The sequence below is a fragment of the Oncorhynchus nerka genome, unplaced genomic scaffold, assembly GCF_034236695.1.
Source record: "Oncorhynchus nerka isolate Pitt River unplaced genomic scaffold, Oner_Uvic_2.0 unplaced_scaffold_34___fragment_2___debris, whole genome shotgun sequence".
Classification (NCBI taxonomy): domain Eukaryota; kingdom Metazoa; phylum Chordata; class Actinopteri; order Salmoniformes; family Salmonidae; genus Oncorhynchus; species Oncorhynchus nerka.
The window spans coordinates 119169-138002 of record NW_027040337.1 but is presented as its reverse complement, the minus strand read 5'-3'; the positions used below and the strand labels follow the sequence as shown (position 1 = coordinate 138002).

The 18834-nt window shown below is 42.5% G+C and overlaps 1 protein-coding gene across 1 annotated transcript in view; it reads left to right on the top strand.

Annotated features, from left to right (window-relative positions):
* The window catches only part of LOC115133789 (zeta-sarcoglycan-like), a 57025-nt gene that overhangs the window by 13225 nt on the left and 24966 nt on the right, over window positions 1–18834 (top strand). Inside the window, exons 5-6 of the mRNA XM_065016538.1 lie at window positions 42–114; window positions 1734–1857. Coding sequence (XP_064872610.1) covers window positions 42–114; window positions 1734–1857 — 197 coding nt within the window. The remainder of the gene's footprint in view (window positions 1–41; window positions 115–1733; window positions 1858–18834) is intronic.

Genomic DNA, 18834 nt, shown 5'->3' with positions numbered 1-18834 from the left:
CTCCTTCTGTTGATTGCATTTGTGATTTTCTTTGTGGGAAGGCTCAGACGGAGGGGTCTTTGGACACTCTGTGGAAACGCCACACATCCAGGCAGATGCCTCTCAAGATCTGAAGTAAGTTTATGCTCCCATTTAAACTTCACATTTGGACTATTTTGTTTAAAAGCTATATCATGGTATTTTACATACTGAATTAAGCATTTGTCTTTCATGTTCAATTAAAATGACTATGCATAATTACTCAATGTTCAATAAGTTATTTGTTCATTTAAATGTTGTGTTCTGCCATTTGTCCCATTTTCTATCACCACCATTTTAAGCAGCACTGTTGGTAGTTCATGCGCTCATCATTGTCTCTATGCTTTTCATTCAAAACCCTGACAAATACAATTTCTCTGCAATTCTCATCAAACATGCACTATAATGAAAATTGCACAAGCGTAAACTAATTTATCAGTTGTTCCACTTGGAAATAAGTGCATTACATTTGGCTTTCATGAAAATGAGTGGGATTAAATGCACCATCACAAGGCAGTTCCTTCTCTCGAAATACACTTAGCCTGAGCCAGTGGCCCCCATAAATCCATTAACAAGAAATAATGAGTATATTTGTAGTCTGCCTTCATGGTTCTACAGGGAAGATTCTGATTAAAGTTGTCAGAAAAAGTGTTATGGTATCTAATTCCTCTGTAGTGAGTTGTATACTGATGACATTGCCCAAAGCTAACACTCTTCAATAGTAATTTAGCAAGAAATTAAATTACTGTTGAACAGCTTCCCAAATCCCAGACCGTAGCTTAGACTTAGAATAGCACATAGAAGTGAATCTGAAAAGGAGAATCTGAGTGAACGACTATACCACTTAGCTAAGCTATGAATGACATGAATAGTCAAGTCAATAAACAGTGGATAGTTAGTTAGCATAAAGTAAATATACTGGCAAGTTCGATGTATTAGTAGTAGAAGTCAACCGATTAATCGGAATGGCCGATTAATTAGTGCCGATTTCAAGTTTTCATAACAATCGGAAATCAGTATTTTTGGACACCGATTTGGCCGATATATATATATATATATTTTTAACACCTTTATTTAATCTTTATTTAACTAGGCAAGTCAGTTAAGAACACATTCTTATGTCCATACTATGACCAATAAACATACTACATATTCAATTTACATCTCAAACAGTACAGTTAGAAAAGCCATACTAACAGCTAGCTTATGTGCCATTTTGCCACAGTAGTTGTTCTACACTAATTGGAACAGTGAATATTTTTGTCTTGTTTTGTATTTATATTCCAAAAGTTTGGATTTGAAATTAAACAATGGCTATGAGGTTAAAGTGCAGACTGTCAGCTTTCATTTGAGGCTTTTAAAAAAAAATCCATTATAGGATGAACCACTTAGAAAACAGATCACTTTTTATATATAGTCCCTCGCTTTAGGGGACTCAAAGTATTCACTGTTAAAATCTTCCTAGAAGTTGGACAAGCATGACATGGAAGGAGCCTAAATTGGGATTTTCTGAGAAAACACAATTTATTTGAATGACTGCTATTGGAATTTTAAGCACAGATATATGTGATCCAATTGCTCTCTATTCGTGGAACGACTAAACTGTATCTTAACAGGTTATAAAATAAACATTAAAACAAAATAATAATTTTGAAAAATGAAGTGGTAAATGAAGTGGAAGACAAATGCTTTCATTAAGTTGTTGTGTTTGTCAGGCTTGAGTCTCCAACAAGGACCTTGACCATGGAGGCTCCCAGAGGGGTAGAGGTCACTGCAGCCAGGGGGAAACTGAAGGCCACGTGTCGGAAAGACCTGGAACTCCAGTCAACAGAGGGAGAGGTGAGGAGGTCACGCACAGAATTAACTGTCCTCGAATTAAGATGTCATCATCTATCAAAATAACTATGTCTATAGATGGTTTTAAGGTATTCCCATCCCACAGCCTCGATTCTCATTGTCAGTTTTTGTTGTTGTGTTAAGGTACTGTAGGGGAGACCGGGACAACAGATTTTGGAGTTGTTTTTTAAAACCCTATTTGCTCTAACATTGTTTGATTCAGATATCTCAATATTTCACACAAACAAAGTACATTTGTCGGCTAATTAATAGAACAGAATGTGTCAAATGTGGACTTTTCACAAATCTGGCATATAGACGCAAGGTCCTGATGTTACAATTAACCCCAATAGCAGGTTTAGTCGTAGCATTTTATGACACTATCTTTAATACTAAACATGTGTGTTAATTGAAGTGTTATGATTTGAAACAGATATTTAGGAAAAGAAATACACTAAATTGACAAAAACATATTTTCATTGTATCTTTAAAGACAAAAGACTGAAAATTATTATTGTATATATATATTTTTTAAAACCTCCCGTTTTGGACTCGACATGTCAATGTATGGTACATACATGCACTATATACCATCTGTAGTTATCTCCTACCATATACGTGCCTACAAAAATCTATACCCCTGTCACGCCAAATAGTGTCCCCCTGCCAAAAAGTGTTGTTATTGTGTGTCCCTCGTTGCTAGAACATGCAAAATTCTGACCGGATTACGTAATGAATCAAAGCGTCCGCTGCTATCCTGGTTGCCTGGCTCTATTTTACCTCGTAGCGTTCGCGAAGCACGGCAGTTGTATTTCTATTTCACCTCAAAAGTGCTCGATCAGACAGCGCAAAATTATTACCTCAGAATTGCTCTCCAAGGACGGTGTTTTTGACGGTGACCACCTGCTGACTACCTGTTGCTTCAGAGGACCGACGATAATGGAAAGTCTTCATATAAGACAATATTGTTAAGTAGGAATAAATCGTTTAAGCTGTTTTTAGACTGACGTTGCTAGCTACTGTACTTATTTTCACCAGTCTGCCTAGTCAGCTAGCTAGCCAGAGTTTTATTTAGCTAGCGTTAGCTTGCTAGCTAGCTACTGTAACTGTTGTCGTAGCTTTCTGTTGGTATGTAGCTTGCACTTCAATGGCATCGCTCGAGGAGAGGGGGGGGGGACAATGCAAATAATCTGGGTAGACATTTGATTAGGTGTTCAGCAGTCTTATGGCTTGGGGGTAGAAGCCTCTTGGACCTAGACTTGGCGGTCCGGTACCACATGCCATGCGGTAGCAGAGAGAACAGTCTATGACTAAAGTGCCTTGCGGTTGGAGGCCGAGGAGTTGCCACACCAGGCAGTGATGCCTACAGGGATACTCTCGATGGTGCAGCTGTAGAGCATTTTGAGGATCTGAGGACCTATGCCAAATCTTTTCAGTCTCCTGAGGGGAAATAGGTTTTGTCGTGCCCGCTTTACGACTGTCTTTGTGTGCTTGATCCATGTTAGTTTGTTGATGATGTGGACACCAAGGAACTTGAAGTTATCTTCTATTAGAAAACTGGACCATTTTTCAACAACCATTTTACATCTAGCTAGTTGGTAATCTACCCGTTGCTAGCTATACATATAGTTCAGTGGGGGCTGCTGAGGGGAGGACGGCTCATGATAATGTCTGGAATGGAGTAAATGAAATAGTATCAAACACGTGGTTTCCATGTTGATACCATTCCATTGACTCCATTCCAGCCATTATTATGAGCTGTCCTCCCCTCAGCAGCCTCCACTGGTGTAGTTATATGTCTATCATATTGAGGTATCTAGCTATAATTTACACCTGATCAATCAAATGAATAGGTGTAAGCAATTATGGTAATTCCAATTGCCCTTAACTAGTTAACTAGGTGTCTTCGCTAGACAGACAGAGAAACTTGTTCGGCTTCATATGTACCTACGGGGAAAGGATGGCCAGCCACACAGGAGGGTGATTTTTACTAAGGAGGAGGAGGAGGCCGTGCTGACCGAGATGCATGCTGGCCATTTCGGAGTGAAGCGGATGATTGCCAAAATCAACCAGCTCTTCTTCTGACAGAGAATTGTCAAGGAGGTGGACAGCGGGGCAAGTAAATGAACCTTTTGTTTATCAATCACATTCTATTATATCTGAAATTATTATGATTTCAATGAATGTCATATCAGAGATCACACAATGTTTAAATGTGTCACTTTTTGCTTAAAAGTCAGTACCCTGTCTAGCCTGACAGAAGTTTGAGAGGGCGAAGACTGTGGCGCCGGAGTTGAAGCCCATGATTTTTCACCATGGCACATGATCGGTAAGGGTCCCAAATTTTTTTTGCTTTATTTTGACCACAGCAGAGTTCAATATTCTAGAATGTGCTTACAAATACGAAAGTGTGCAGACTGTATGACACAGATACAGGCAAGAATAAAATAATCTTCTCTCTAACACTTTAAATGTTAGGGGTGGACCTCATTGGACCCTTCACTAAATCCAGGAATGGCAACAGCTGGTGTCTGACGGTGACCCATCACTTTACCAAGTGGATGGAGGCAATACCCATTAAGCTCAGTAATGGAAGAGTATGTGCTTAACTCAAAATTCCCTTCTGTAAACCAATTTAAAAGGGTGTTTGGAACCAAATGTAGATTTTCGTTTTGTATGATACCCATCAAGGACGAGGATGTTGTTCATCTTCAACACCCACGGTTCTCCTGAGGTCATGACCGAGGTCATGAACGCTGGAACAAGGCACGTATGTCATAGTTTATATTCTGTCGCCAACGGTTTGTTTTATTTAAGGAAGGCGGGACGTGGGAAACCTTGCTGCTCATTCGCTCCTAGCTGGGGTCAACGTCTGTTAAAGTGAATATAAAAATCTCAAGATAACTAATTTGCATTTGCCTCCTCGCGGTTGGTGGCATCGTCATGCTGTCAACAGTACCAACACTGGCCCGGGGTTTTTTCCAAATAGTAAATCTCAAGGGTCACGTTAAGTTACCTCCGCTGCCAGGTAGGTAGTGTTAAGGTGTATGACTCCAGTGGTCATGACACCTCACTGGAGTTTTTCACCTCTCTCACCTTTTCCAGGGACCACCCTTTCCATCAACCCCACTGTCATAATGAAATTACAGACAGGTATCCTTTATTTTTTGTCTACTATTAACAATATTGCATGTCTAATCAAACATGTATATTAAATCATTCAATAACTGTAGTTTTACATACCTGATCAACCTGTAACCTGTGTGTTTGCATGTTTACGTCTCTGTCTCCTCTCCTGTTCCCTTTAACTCTGCTCCTGTTCTTCAGGACCTAGAGGTTCTGCCCAACACCCAGACGTGGATCCACCTGATGTCCTCCATTACCTGTTCCCCAGGACCTAGGGGTTCTGCCCAACACCCAGACGTGGATCCACCTGATGTCCTCCATTACCTGTTCTTCAGGACCTAGGAGATCTACCAGAGGAGAATCAAGGAGGGGACCAAGAGCTTTGACATCCGGGCGAATGGCTTGGTTTGGAAGAACGACGAAAGGAATGCGGGACGTGGGAAACCTTGCTGCTCATTCGCTCCTAGGGGGTCACCATCCGTTAAAGTGAATATATATCTCAGATAATAACTATTTGCATGCAAAATAACCTGAAGCTAGTTTTAGTTTCCCTAACACTGATATTTGTCTCTTTGTTTTCATTTATATAACTAGCCAAGTCAGTTAAGAATAAATCATTATTTACAACGACAGCCTACCCCAGCCAAACCCTAACGATACTGTGCCAATTGTGTGCCGCCCTATGAAACTCCCAATCACAGCCGGTTGTGATACAGCCTGGAATTAAACCAGGGTCTGTAGTGATGCCTCTAGCACTGAGCTGCAGTGCCTTAGACCGCTGCGCCACTCGGGTTACCTCGCTGGAAGCCAACAATCTGCTCCAGTTGGAGCAGTTGGATGGTCGACCACTGAAAGCACTGACGTTCTACACTTCGGTGAAGCCCAATAGACAAAGTATGTTAAGCTTTGGTTGACATTTGAGCAAGCAAGAAATGGTAGTTATGCTGAGCTTATAAAAATGTACCTCTTCAATTGACCTCTCCGAATGACTTCAGGACCATCGACTGTCCGAGCCCCCCAGGAAGTATCCCATCCACCAGAACCAGAGTTCGGATCAGTCTGATTATCTGTGCTCTGAGTCGGAGGGGAAACAACTTGAAGTAGGCTATACCTTCTAAAAGTGTTGAAAAGTACATATCTCCCATTTACAACACTGCACTAATCCATCAAATGTTATCCCAGTAAAGTGTAACCTTTGTGTTTGCTTGTTTACGTCTCTTTCTCCTACCCTGTTCCCTTTAACTATGCTCCTGTTCTCCAGGACCTAGGGGATTCTGTCCAACACCCAGACGTGGATCCACCTGATGTCCTCCATTACCAACCTCCATTTATTATCTGCTAAGAACGTTTTCTTGATCTATCATACTGGGCACATAATATGTGAGATACACAGATTAACGAAAAAACACTAGCACTGCAAACACTTAGAACAAAGAGAGCAGCAGTGCCTGGACTTTGCATTCTCCCTCTTCAAGTCCCCCTTCTGAGACTGGCTGCCTGTTGAGAACAAGTGACAAACAGAACCTCCCACCCACACAGCACCCACCCAGGGGCGGAGCCAGAGGGGTGCCACCCCAAATGTCATTCGCTACTGGCAGCTTGATGCTGATTGACATCTCATTTCACCACTTGTTGAAAGAAGCATTTATTTTGACATTCGGCGGTGCATTTATCAAATCGAGGATGAGGAAAATAGAATATTAACTTTGGTTGCGAGATACAGAAGAAGAAGAGAGAATATTTCCACAGCTCCACGAGCTCTTTTCGCGATTGGCGAAAGCATCATATTTGAAGTAAGTTTTAAGGTTTAGCAGTGGGTTTAGGTTTCCTGAACAACTTTGACGAAAGTTGAGTCGCAGTGTAAGTTAACGTTAGACCTTTGGCACCATTAACAGACAGTTAATCAGATAAGAGACATCGGTTCCCAATTTAGCCTAACATTATGTTTACATCTGAGCTAGTAATACACGCATATATACAGTGCAGTGTCGTAAATTGCAGTATATGAATGTTTAGCTAATGTAGGCTATAGATGTCAGTGTTCAGCAAGTTAACATTCAGCCACTTGAAATCCATTAACTCAGTTAGATTTTCGAACTTGGACTCAAAACTAACAATTGTTATTATCAATCTGTTAACGTTACTCAAAAAATGACCACAATTTGCAGATAGCCTGTTTTTCTATTGTAAAAGTGTAAGGAAATACAGCTAGCTAAGTTACTTACTGCAGAGTAGGACTAGCCATGATCTAACTAGTAACTTAGACTTGTAGTTGATTTATTTTAAGGCACAGTTATGATAATGGGGATTTGTAATTAAGATTGAGATTGGACTAGAATGTGGGTAACCATAGACTGTCTTATTGTTGCATAGGGTCAGTTAAACATGAAAATAAAAGGAGAGATATTAGACTTCTGTTCCATTAGGACCCAATGGTAGACCAGGCCTATACTTTAAACTACACTTTTTAGTAAGCAGCTGTTAGTTTCTAATCTTGTGGATCCCTTAATTATACATTTCCATAGAGATATGACATATTATTTAATGTGTATTTCAGACATGTCAAGATCCAGAGAAGAGGGTCCAGTACAGCCGTGTTTGAAAACATTTCCCAGAACTCGGCATGGTACTAGGAAAAGGGCTTTCATCAGCTCCTGGTATAAAGGCAATTCATGGCTTGAATATTCTGTTTGTCAAGATTCGACTTATTGTTTCGCCTGTAGGCATTTTTCTCTGCCCAATACACCTGAATCTGCCTTCACATCACAGTCAGGTTTCTCTGCCCAATACACCTGAATCTGCCTTCACATCACAGTCATGTTTCTCTGTTCAATACACCTGAATCTGCCTTCACATCACAGTCATGTTTCTCTGCCCAATACACCTGAATCTGCTTTCACATCGCAGTCATGTTTCTCTGTCCAATACACCTGAATCTGCCTTCACATCACAGTCATGTTTCTCTGCCCAATACACCTGAATCTGCCTTCACATCACAGTCATGTTTCTCTGCCCAATACACCTGAATCTGCCTTCACATCGCAGTCATGTTTCTCTGTTCAATACACCTGAATCTGCCTTGACATCACAGTCATGTTTCTCTGCCCAATATACCTGAATCTGCCTTCACATCACAGTCAGGTTTCTCTACCCAATACACATGAATCTGCCTTCACATCACAGTCAGGTTTCTCTGCCCAATACACCTGAATCTGCCTTCACATCACAGTCATGTTTCTCTGTTCAATACACCTGAATCTGCCTTCACATCACAGTCATGTTTCTCTGTTCAATACACCTGAATCTGCCTTCACATCACAGTCATGTTTCTCTGCCCAATACACCTGAATCTGCCTTCACATCACAGTCATGTTTCTCTGCCCAATACACCTGCATCTGCCTTCACATCACAGTCAGGTTTCTCTGCCCAATACACCTGAATCTGCCTTCACATCACAGTCATGTTTCTCTGCCTAATACACCTGAATCTGCCTTCACATCACAGCCATGTGTCTCTGCCCAATAGCCCTGAATCTGCCTTCACATCACAGTCATGTTTCTCTGCCTAATACACCTGAATCTGCCTTCACATCACAGTCATGTTTCTCTGCCCAATACACCTGAATCTGCCTTCACATCTCAGTCATGTTTCTCTGTTCAATACACCTGAATCTGCCTTCACATCACAGTCATGTTTTTCTGCGCAATACACCTGAATCTGCCTTCACATCACAGTCATGTTTCTCTGCCCAATACACTTGAATCTGCCTTCACATCACAGTCATGTTTCTCTGCCCAATACACCTGCATCTGCCATCACATCACAGTCATGTTTCTCTGCCTAATACACCTGAATCTGCCTTCACATCACAGTCATGTTTCTCTGCCCAATACACCTGAATCTGCCTTCTGCACCTGTCCTGGGTGGTTGGTTATGGTAGTTATTTACAACTTTGAGGCACAGATGAGGATTTTGTTCTTGTTAAGGTCTGTATTTTTTTTAAGGTACTGTAGAGAAGACCAATACACCTGAATCTGCCTTCACATCACAGTCATGTTTCTCTGCCCAATACACCAGAATCTGCCTTCACATCACAGCCATGTTTCTCTGCCCAATAGCCCTGAATCTGCCTTCACATCACAGTCATGTTTCTCTGCCTAATACACCTGAATCTGCCTTCACATCACAGTCATGTTTCTCTGCCCAATACACCTGAATCTGCCTTCACATCTCAGTCATGTTTCTCTGTTCAATACACCTGAATCTGCCTTCACATCACAGTCATGTTTTTCTGCGCAATACACCTGAATCTGCCTTCACATCACAGTCATGTTTCTCTGCCCAATACACCTGAATCTGCCTTCACATCACAGTCATGTTTCTCTGCCCAATACACCTGCATCTGCCATCACATCACAGTCATGTTTCTCTGCCTAATACACCTGAATCTGCCTTCACATCACAGTCATGTTTCTCTGCCCAATACACCTGAATCTGCCTTCACATCACAGTTATGTTTCTCTGCCCAATACACCTGAATCTGCATTCACATCATAGTCATGTTTCTCTGCCCAATACACCTGAATCTGCCTTCACATCACAGTCATGTTTTTCTGCTCAATACATCTGAATCTGCATTCACATCACAGTCATGTTTCTCTGCCCAATACACCTGAATCTGCCTTCACATCACAGTCATGTTTCTCTGCCCAATACACCTGAATCTGCCTTCACATCACAGTCATGTTTCTCTGCCCAATACACCTGAATCTGCATTCACATCACAGTCATGTTTCTCTGCCCAATACACCTGAATCTGCCTTCACATCACAGTCATGTTTTTCTGCTCAATACATCTGAATCTGCATTCACATCACAGTCATGTTTCTCTGCCCAATACACCTGAATCTGCCTTCACATCACAGTCATGTTTTTCTGCCCAATAAACCTGAATCTGCCTTCACATCACAGTCATGTTTCTCTGCCCAATACACCTGCATCTGCCTTCACATCACAGTCATGTTTCTCTGCCTAATACACCTGAATCTGCCTTCACATCACAGTCATGTTTCTCTGCCCAATACACCTGAATCTGCCTTCACATCACAGTCATGTTTCTCTGCCCAATACACCTGCATCTGCCTTCACATCACAGTCATGTTTCTCTGCCTAATACACCTGAATCTGCCTTCACATCACAGTCATGTTTCTCTGCCCAATACACCTGAATCTGCCTTCACATCACAGTCATGTTTCTCTGCCCAATACACCTGAATCTGCCTTCACATCACAGTCATGTTTCTCTGCCCAATACACCTGAATCTGCCTTCACATCACAGTCATGTTTCTCTGCCCAATACACCTGAATCTGCCTTCACATCACAGTCATGTTTCTCTGCCTAATACACCTGAATCTGCCATCACATCACAGTCATGTTTCTCTGCCTAATACAACTGAATCTGCCTTCACATCACAGTCATGTTTCTCTGCCCAATACACCTGAATCTGCCTTCTGCACCTGTCCTGGGTGGTTGGTTATGGTAGTTATTTACAACTTTGAGGCACAGATGAGGATTTTGTTCTTGTTAAGGTCTGTATTTTTTTTAAGGTACTGTAGAGAAGACCAATACACCTGAATCTGCCTTCACATCACAGTCATGTTTCTCTGCCCAATACACCCGAATCTGCCTTCACATCACAGCCATGTTTCTCTGCCCAATACACCTGAATCTGCCTTCACATCACAGTCATGTTTCTCTGCCCAATACACCTGAATCTGCCTTCACATCACAGTCATGTTTCTCTGCCCAATACACCCGAATCTGCCTTCACATCTCAGTCATGTTTCTCTTCCCAATACACCTGAATCTGTCTTCACATCACAGTCATGTTTCTCTGTTCAATACACCTGAATCTGTCTTCACATCACAGTCATGTTTCTCTGCCCAATACACCTGAATCTGCCTTCACATCACAGTTATGTTTCTCTGTTCAATACACCTGAATCTGCCTTCAGATCACAGTCATGTTTCTCTGCCCAATACACCTGAATCTGCCTTCACATCACAGTTATGTTTCTCTGCCCAATACACCTGAATCTGCATTCACATCACAGTCATGTTTCTCTGCCCAATACACCTGAATCTGCCTTCACATCACAGTCATGTTTCTCTGCCCAATACACCTGAATCTGCATTCACATCACAGTCATGTTTCTCTGCCCAATACACCTGAATCTGCCTTCACATCACAGTCATGTTTTTCTGCTCAATACATCTGAATCTGCATTCACATCACAGTCATGTTTCTCTGCCCAATACACCTGAATCTGCCTTCACATCACAGTCATGTTTTTCTGCCCAATACACCTGAATCTGCCTTCACATCACAGTCATGTTTCTCTGCCCAATACACCTGCATCTGCCTTCACATCACAGTCATGTTTCTCTGCCTAATACACCTGAATCTGCCTTCACATCACAGTCATGTTTCTCTGCCCAATACACCTGAATCTGCCTTCTGCACCTGTCCTGGGTGGTTGGTTATGGTAGTTATTTACAACTTTGAGGCACAGATGAGGATTTTGTTCTTGTTAAGGTCTGTATTTTTTTTAAGGTACTGTAGAGAAGACCAATACACCCGAATCTGCCTTCACATCTCAGTCATGTTTCTCTTCCCAATACAACTGAATCTGCCTTCACATCACAGTTATGTTTCTCTGTTCAATACACCTGAATCTGCCTTCACATCACAGTCATGTTTCTCTGCCCAATACACCTGAATCTGCATTCACATCACAGTCATGTTTCTCTGCCCAATACACCTGAATCTGCCTTCACATCTCAGTCATGTTTCTCTGCCCAATACACCTGAATCTGCCTTCACATCTCAGTCATGTTTCTCTGTTCAATACACCTGAATCTGCCTTCACATCACAGTCATGTTTCTCTGTTCAATACACCTGAATCTGCCTTCACATCACAGTTATGTTTCTCTGCCCAATACACCTGAATCTGCATTCACATCACAGTCATGTTTCTCTGCCCAATACACCTGAATCTGCCTTCACATCACAGTCAAGTTTCTCTGCCCAATACACCTGCATCTGCCTTCACATCACAGTCATGTTTCTCTGCCTAATACACCTGAATCTGCCTTCACATCACAGTCATGTTTCTCTGCGAAATACACCTGAATCTGCCTTCTGCACCTGTCCTGGGTGGTTGGTTATGGTAGTTATTTACAACTTTGAGGCACAGATGAGGATTTTGTTCTTGTTAAGGTCTGTATTTTTTTAAGGTACTGTAGAGAAGACCAATACACCTGAATCTGCCTTCACATCACAGTCATGTTTCTCTGCCCAATACACCCGAATCTGCCTTCACATCACAGCCATGTTTCTCTGCCCAATACACCTGAATCTGCCTTCACATCACAGTCATGTTTCTCTGCCCAATACACCTGAATCTGCCTTCACATCACAGTCATGTTTCTCTGCCCAATACACCCGAATCTGCCTTCACATCTCAGTCATGTTTCTCTTCCCAATACACCTGAATCTGTCTTCACATCAAAGTCATGTTTCTCTGTTCAATACACCTGAATCTGCCTTCACATCACAGTCATGTTTCTCTGCCCAATACACCTGAATCTGCCTTCACATCACAGTTATGTTTCTCTGTTCAATACACCTGAATCTGCCTTCAGATCACAGTCATGTTTCTCTGCCCAATACACCTGAATCTGCCTTCACATCACAGTCATGTTTCTCTGCCCAATACACCTGAATCTGCCTTCACATCTCAGTCATGTTTCTCTGCCCAATACACCTGAATCTGCCTTCACATCTCAGTCATGTTTCTCTGTTCAATACACCTGAATCTGCCTTCACATCACAGTAATGTTTCTCTGTTCAATACACCTGAATCTGCCTTCACATCACAGTTATGTTTCTCTCCCCAATACACCTGAATCTGCATTCACATCACAGTCATGTTTCTCTGCCCAATACACCTGAATCTGCCTTCACATCACAGTCATGTTTTTCTGCTCAATACATCTGAATCTGCATTCACATCACAGTCATGTTTCTCTGCCCAATACACCTGAATCTGCCTTCACATCACAGTCATGTTTCTCTGCCCAATACACCTGAATCTGCCTTCACATCACAGTCATGTTTCTCTGCCCAATACACCTGAATCTGCCTTCACATCACAGTCATGTTTTTCTGCTCAATACATCTGAATCTGCATTCACATCACAGTCATGTTTCTCTGCCCAATACACCTGAATCTGCCTTCACATCACAGTCATGTTTTTCTGCCCAATACACCTGAATCTGCCTTCACATCTCAGTCATGCTTCTCTGCCCAATACACCTGAATCTGCCTTCACATCTCAGTCATGTTTCTCTGTTCAATACACCTGAATCTGCCTTCACATCACAGTCATGTTTCTCTGTTCAATACACCTGAATCTGCCTTCACATCACAGTTATTTTTCTCTGCCCAATACACCTGAATCTGCATTCACATCACAGTCATGTTTCTCTGCCCAATACACCTGAATCTGCCTTCACATCACAGTCATGTTTTTCTGCTCAATACATCTGAATCTGCATTCACATCACAGTCATGTTTCTCTGCCCAATACACCTGAATCTGCCTTCACATCACAGTCATGTTTCTCTGCCCAATACACCTGAATCTGCCTTCACATCACATTCATGTTTCTCTGCCCAATACACCTGAATCTGCATTCACATCACAGTCATGTTTCTCTGCCCAATACACCTGAATCTGCCTTCACATCACAGTCATGTTTTTCTGCTCAATACATCTGAATCTGCATTCACATCACAGTCATGTTTCTCTGCCCAATACACCTGAATCTGCCTTCACATCACAGTCATGTTTTTCTGCCCAATACACCTGAATCTGCCTTCACATCACAGTCATGTTTCTCTGCCCAATACACCTGAATCTGCCTTCACATCACAGTCATGTTTCTCTGCCCAATACACCTGCATCTGCCTTCACATCACAGTCATGTTTCTCTGCCTAATACACCTGAATCTGCCTTCACATCACAGTCATGTTTCTCTGCCCAATACACCTGAATCTGCCTTCTGCACCTGTCCTGGGTGGTTGGTTATGGTAGTTATTTACAACTTTGAGGCACAGATGAGGATTTTGTTCTTGTTAAGGTCTGTATTTTTTTAAGGTACTGTAGAGAAGACCAATACACCTGAATCTGCCTTCACATCACAGTCATGTTTCTCTGCCCAATACACCCGAATCTGCCTTCACATCACAGCCATGTTTCTCTGCCCAATACACCTGAATCTGCCTTCACATCACAGTCATGTTTCTCTGCCCAATACACCTGAATCTACCTTCACATCACAGTCATGTTTCTCTGCCCAATACACCCGAATCTGCCTTCACATCTCAGTCATGTTTCTCTTCCCAATACACCTGAATCTGTCTTCACATCACAGTCATGTTTCTCTGTTCAATACACCTGAATCTGCCTTCACATCACAGTCATGTTTCTCTGCCCAATACACCTGAATCTGCCTTCACATCACAGTTATGTTTCTCTGTTCAATACACCTGAATCTGCCTTCACATCACAGTCATGTTTCTCTGCCCAATACATCTGAATCTGCCTTCACATCACAGTAATGTTTCTCTGCCCAATACACCTGAATCTGCCTTCACATCACAGTCATGTTTCTCTGTTCAATACACCTGAATCTGCCTTCACATCACAGTCATGATTCTCTGCCCAATACACCTGAATCTTCCTTCACATCACAGTCAGGCTTCTCTGCCCAATACACCTGAATCTGCCTTCACATCACAGTCAGGTTTCTCTGCCCAATACACCTGAATCTGCCTTCACATCACAGTCATGTTTTTCTGTTCAATACACCTGAATCTGCCTTCACATGACAGTCATGTTTCTCTGCCCAATACACCTGAATCTGCCTTCACATCGCAGTCATGTTTCTCTGTCCAATACACCTGAATCTGCCTTCACATCACAGTCATGTTTCTCTGCCCAATACACCTGAATCTGCCTTCACATCACAGTCATGTTTCTCTGCCCAATACACCTGCATCTGCCTTCACATCACAGTCAGGTTTCTCTGCCCAATACACCTGCATCCGCCTTCACATCTCAGTCATGTTTCTCTGCCCAATACACCTGAATCTGCCTTCACATCACAGTCATGTTTTTCTGCTCAATACATCTGAATCTGCATTCACATCACAGTCATGTTTCTCTGCCCAATACACCTGAATCTGCCTTCACATCACAGTCATGTTTCTCTGCCCAATACACCTGAATCTGCCTTCACATCTCAGTCATGCTTCTCTGCCCAATACACCTGAATCTGCCTTCACATCTCAGTCATGTTTCTCTGTTCAATACACCTGAATCTGCCTTCACATCACAGTCATGTTTCTCTGTTCAATACACCTGAATCTGCCTTCACATCACAGTTATTTTTCTCTGCCCAATACACCTGAATCTGCATTCACATCACAGTCATGTTTCTCTGCCCAATACACCTGAATCTGCCTTCACATCACAGTCATGTTTTTCTGCTCAATACATCTGAATCTGCATTCACATCACAGTCATGTTTCTCTGCCCAATACACCTGAATCTGCCTTCACATCACAGTCATGTTTCTCTGCCCAATACACCTGAATCTGCCTTCACATCACATTCATGTTTCTCTGCCCAATACACCTGAATCTGCATTCACATCACAGTCATGTTTCTCTGCCCAATACACCTGAATCTGCCTTTACATCACAGTCATGTTTTTCTGCTCAATACATCTGAATCTGCATTCACATCACAGTCATGTTTCTCTGCCCAATACACCTGAATCTGCCTTCACATCACAGTCATGTTTTTCTGCCCAATACACCTGAATCTGCCTTCACATCACAGTCATGTTTCTCTGCCCAATACACCTGAATCTGCCTTCACATCACAGTCATGTTTCTCTGCCCAATACACCTGCATCTGCCTTCACATCACAGTCATGTTTCTCTGCCTAATACACCTGAATCTGCCTTCACATCACAGTCATGTTTCTCTGCCCAATACACCTGAATCTGCCTTCTGCACCTGTCCTGGGTGGTTGGTTATGGTAGTTATTTACAACTTTGAGGCACAGATGAGGATTTTGTTCTTGTTAAGGTCTGTATTTTTTTTAAGGTACTGTAGAGAAGACCAATACACCTGAATCTGCCTTCACATCACAGTCATGTTTCTCTGCCCAATACACCCGAATCTGCCTTCACATCACAGCCATGTTTCTCTGCCCAATACACCTGAATCTGCCTTCACATCACAGTCATGTTTCTCTGCCCAATACACCTGAATCTACCTTCACATCACAGTCATGTTTCTCTGCCCAATACACCCGAATCTGCCTTCACATCTCAGTCATGTTTCTCTTCCCAATACACCTGAATCTGTCTTCACATCACAGTCATGTTTTTCTGTTCAATACACCTGAATCTGCCTTCACATCACAGTCATGTTTCTCTGCCCAATACACCTGAATCTGCCTTCACATCACAGTTATGTTTCTCTGTTCAATACACCTGAATCTGCCTTCACATCACAGTCATGTTTCTCTGCCCAATACATCTGAATCTGCCTTCACATCACAGTAATGTTTCTCTGCCCAATACACCTGAATCTGCCTTCACATCACAGTCATGTTTCTCTGTTCAATACACCTGAATCTGCCTTCACATCACAGTCATGATTCTCTGCCCAATACACCTGAATCTTCCTTCACATCACAGTCAGGCTTCTCTGCCCAATACACCTGAATCTGCCTTCACATCACAGTCAGGTTTCTCTGCCCAATACACCTGAATCTGCCTTCACATCACAGTCATGTTTTTCTGTTCAATACACCTGAATCTGCCTTCACATGACAGTCATGTTTCTCTGCCCAATACACCTGAATCTGCCTTCACATCACAGTCATGTTTCTCTGCCCAATACACCTGAATCTGCCTTCACATCGCAGTCATGTTTCTCTGTCCAATACACCTGAATCTGCCTTCACATCACAGTCATGTTTCTCTGCCCAATACACCTGAATCTGCCTTCACATCACAGTCATGTTTCTCTGCCCAATACACCTGCATCTGCCTTCACATCACAGTCAGGTTTCTCTGCCCAATACACCTGCATCCGCCTTCACATCTCAGTCATGTTTCTCTGTTCAATACACCTGCATCTGCCTTCACATCTCAGTCATGTTTCTCTGCTCAATACACCTGAATCTGCCTTCACATCACAGTCATGTTTTTCTGCCCAATACACCTGAATCTGCCTTCACATCACAGTCATGTTTCTCTGCCCAATACACCTGAATCTGCCTTCACATCACAGTCATGTTTCTCTGCCCAATACACCTGAATCTGCCTTCAGATCACAGTCATGTTTCTCTGCCCAATACACCTGAATCTGCCTTCACATCACAGTCATGTTTCTCTGCCCAATACACCTGAATCTGCCTTCACATCACAGTCATGTTTCTCTGCCCAATACACCTGAATCTGCCTTCACATCACAGTTATGTTTCTCTGCCCAATACACCTGAATCTGCATTCACATCACAATCATGTTTCTCTGCCCAATACACCTGAATCTGCCTTCACATCACAGTCATGTTTTTCTGCTCAATACATCTGAATCTGCATTCACATCACAGTCATGTTTCTCTGCCCAATACACCTGAATCTGCCTTCACATCACAGTCATGTTTCTCTGCCCAATACACCTGAATCTGCCTTCACATCACAGTCATGTTTCTCTGCCTAATACACCTGAATCTGCCTTCACATCACAGTCATGTTTCTCTGCCCAATACACCTGAATCTGCCTTCACATCACAGTCATGTTTCTCGGCCCAATACACCCGAATCTGCCTTCACATCACAGTCATGATTCTCTGCCCAATACACCTGAATCTGCCTTCACATCACAGTCATGTTTCTCTGCCCAATACACCTGATTCTGCCTTCACATCTTAGTCATGTTTCTCTGCCCAATACACCTGAATCTGCCTTCACATCACAGTCATGTTTCTCTGCCCAATACACCTGAATCTGCCTTCACATCACAGTCATGTTTCTCTGCCCAATACACCTGAATCTGCCTTCAGATCACAGTCATGTTTCTCTGCCCAATACACCTGAATCTGCCTTCACATCACAGTCATGTTTCTCTGCCCAATACACCTGAATCTGCCTTCACATCACAGTCATGTTTCTCTGCCCAATACACCTGAATCTGCCTTCACATCACAGTTATGTTTCTCTGCCCAATACACCTGAATCTGCATTCACATCACAGTCATGTTTCTCTGCCCAATACACCTGAATCTGCCTTCACATCACAGTCATGTTTTTCTGCTCAATACATCTGAATCTGCATTCACATCACAGTCATGTTTCTCTGCCCAATACACCTGAATCTGCCTTCACATCACAGTCATGTTTCTCTGCCCAATACACCTGAATCTGCCTTCTGCACCTGTCCTGGGTGGTTGGTTATGGTAGTTATATACAACTTTGAGGCACAGATGAGGATTTTGTTCTTGTTAAGGTCTGTATTTTTTTTTTTTAAGGTACTGTAGAGAAGACCAATACACCTGAATCTGCCTTCACATCACAGTCATGTTTCTCTGTTCAATACACCTGAATCTGCATTCACATCACAGTCATGTTTCTCTGCCCAATACACCTGAATCTGCCTTCACATCACAGTCATGTTTTTCTGCCCAATACACCTGAATCTG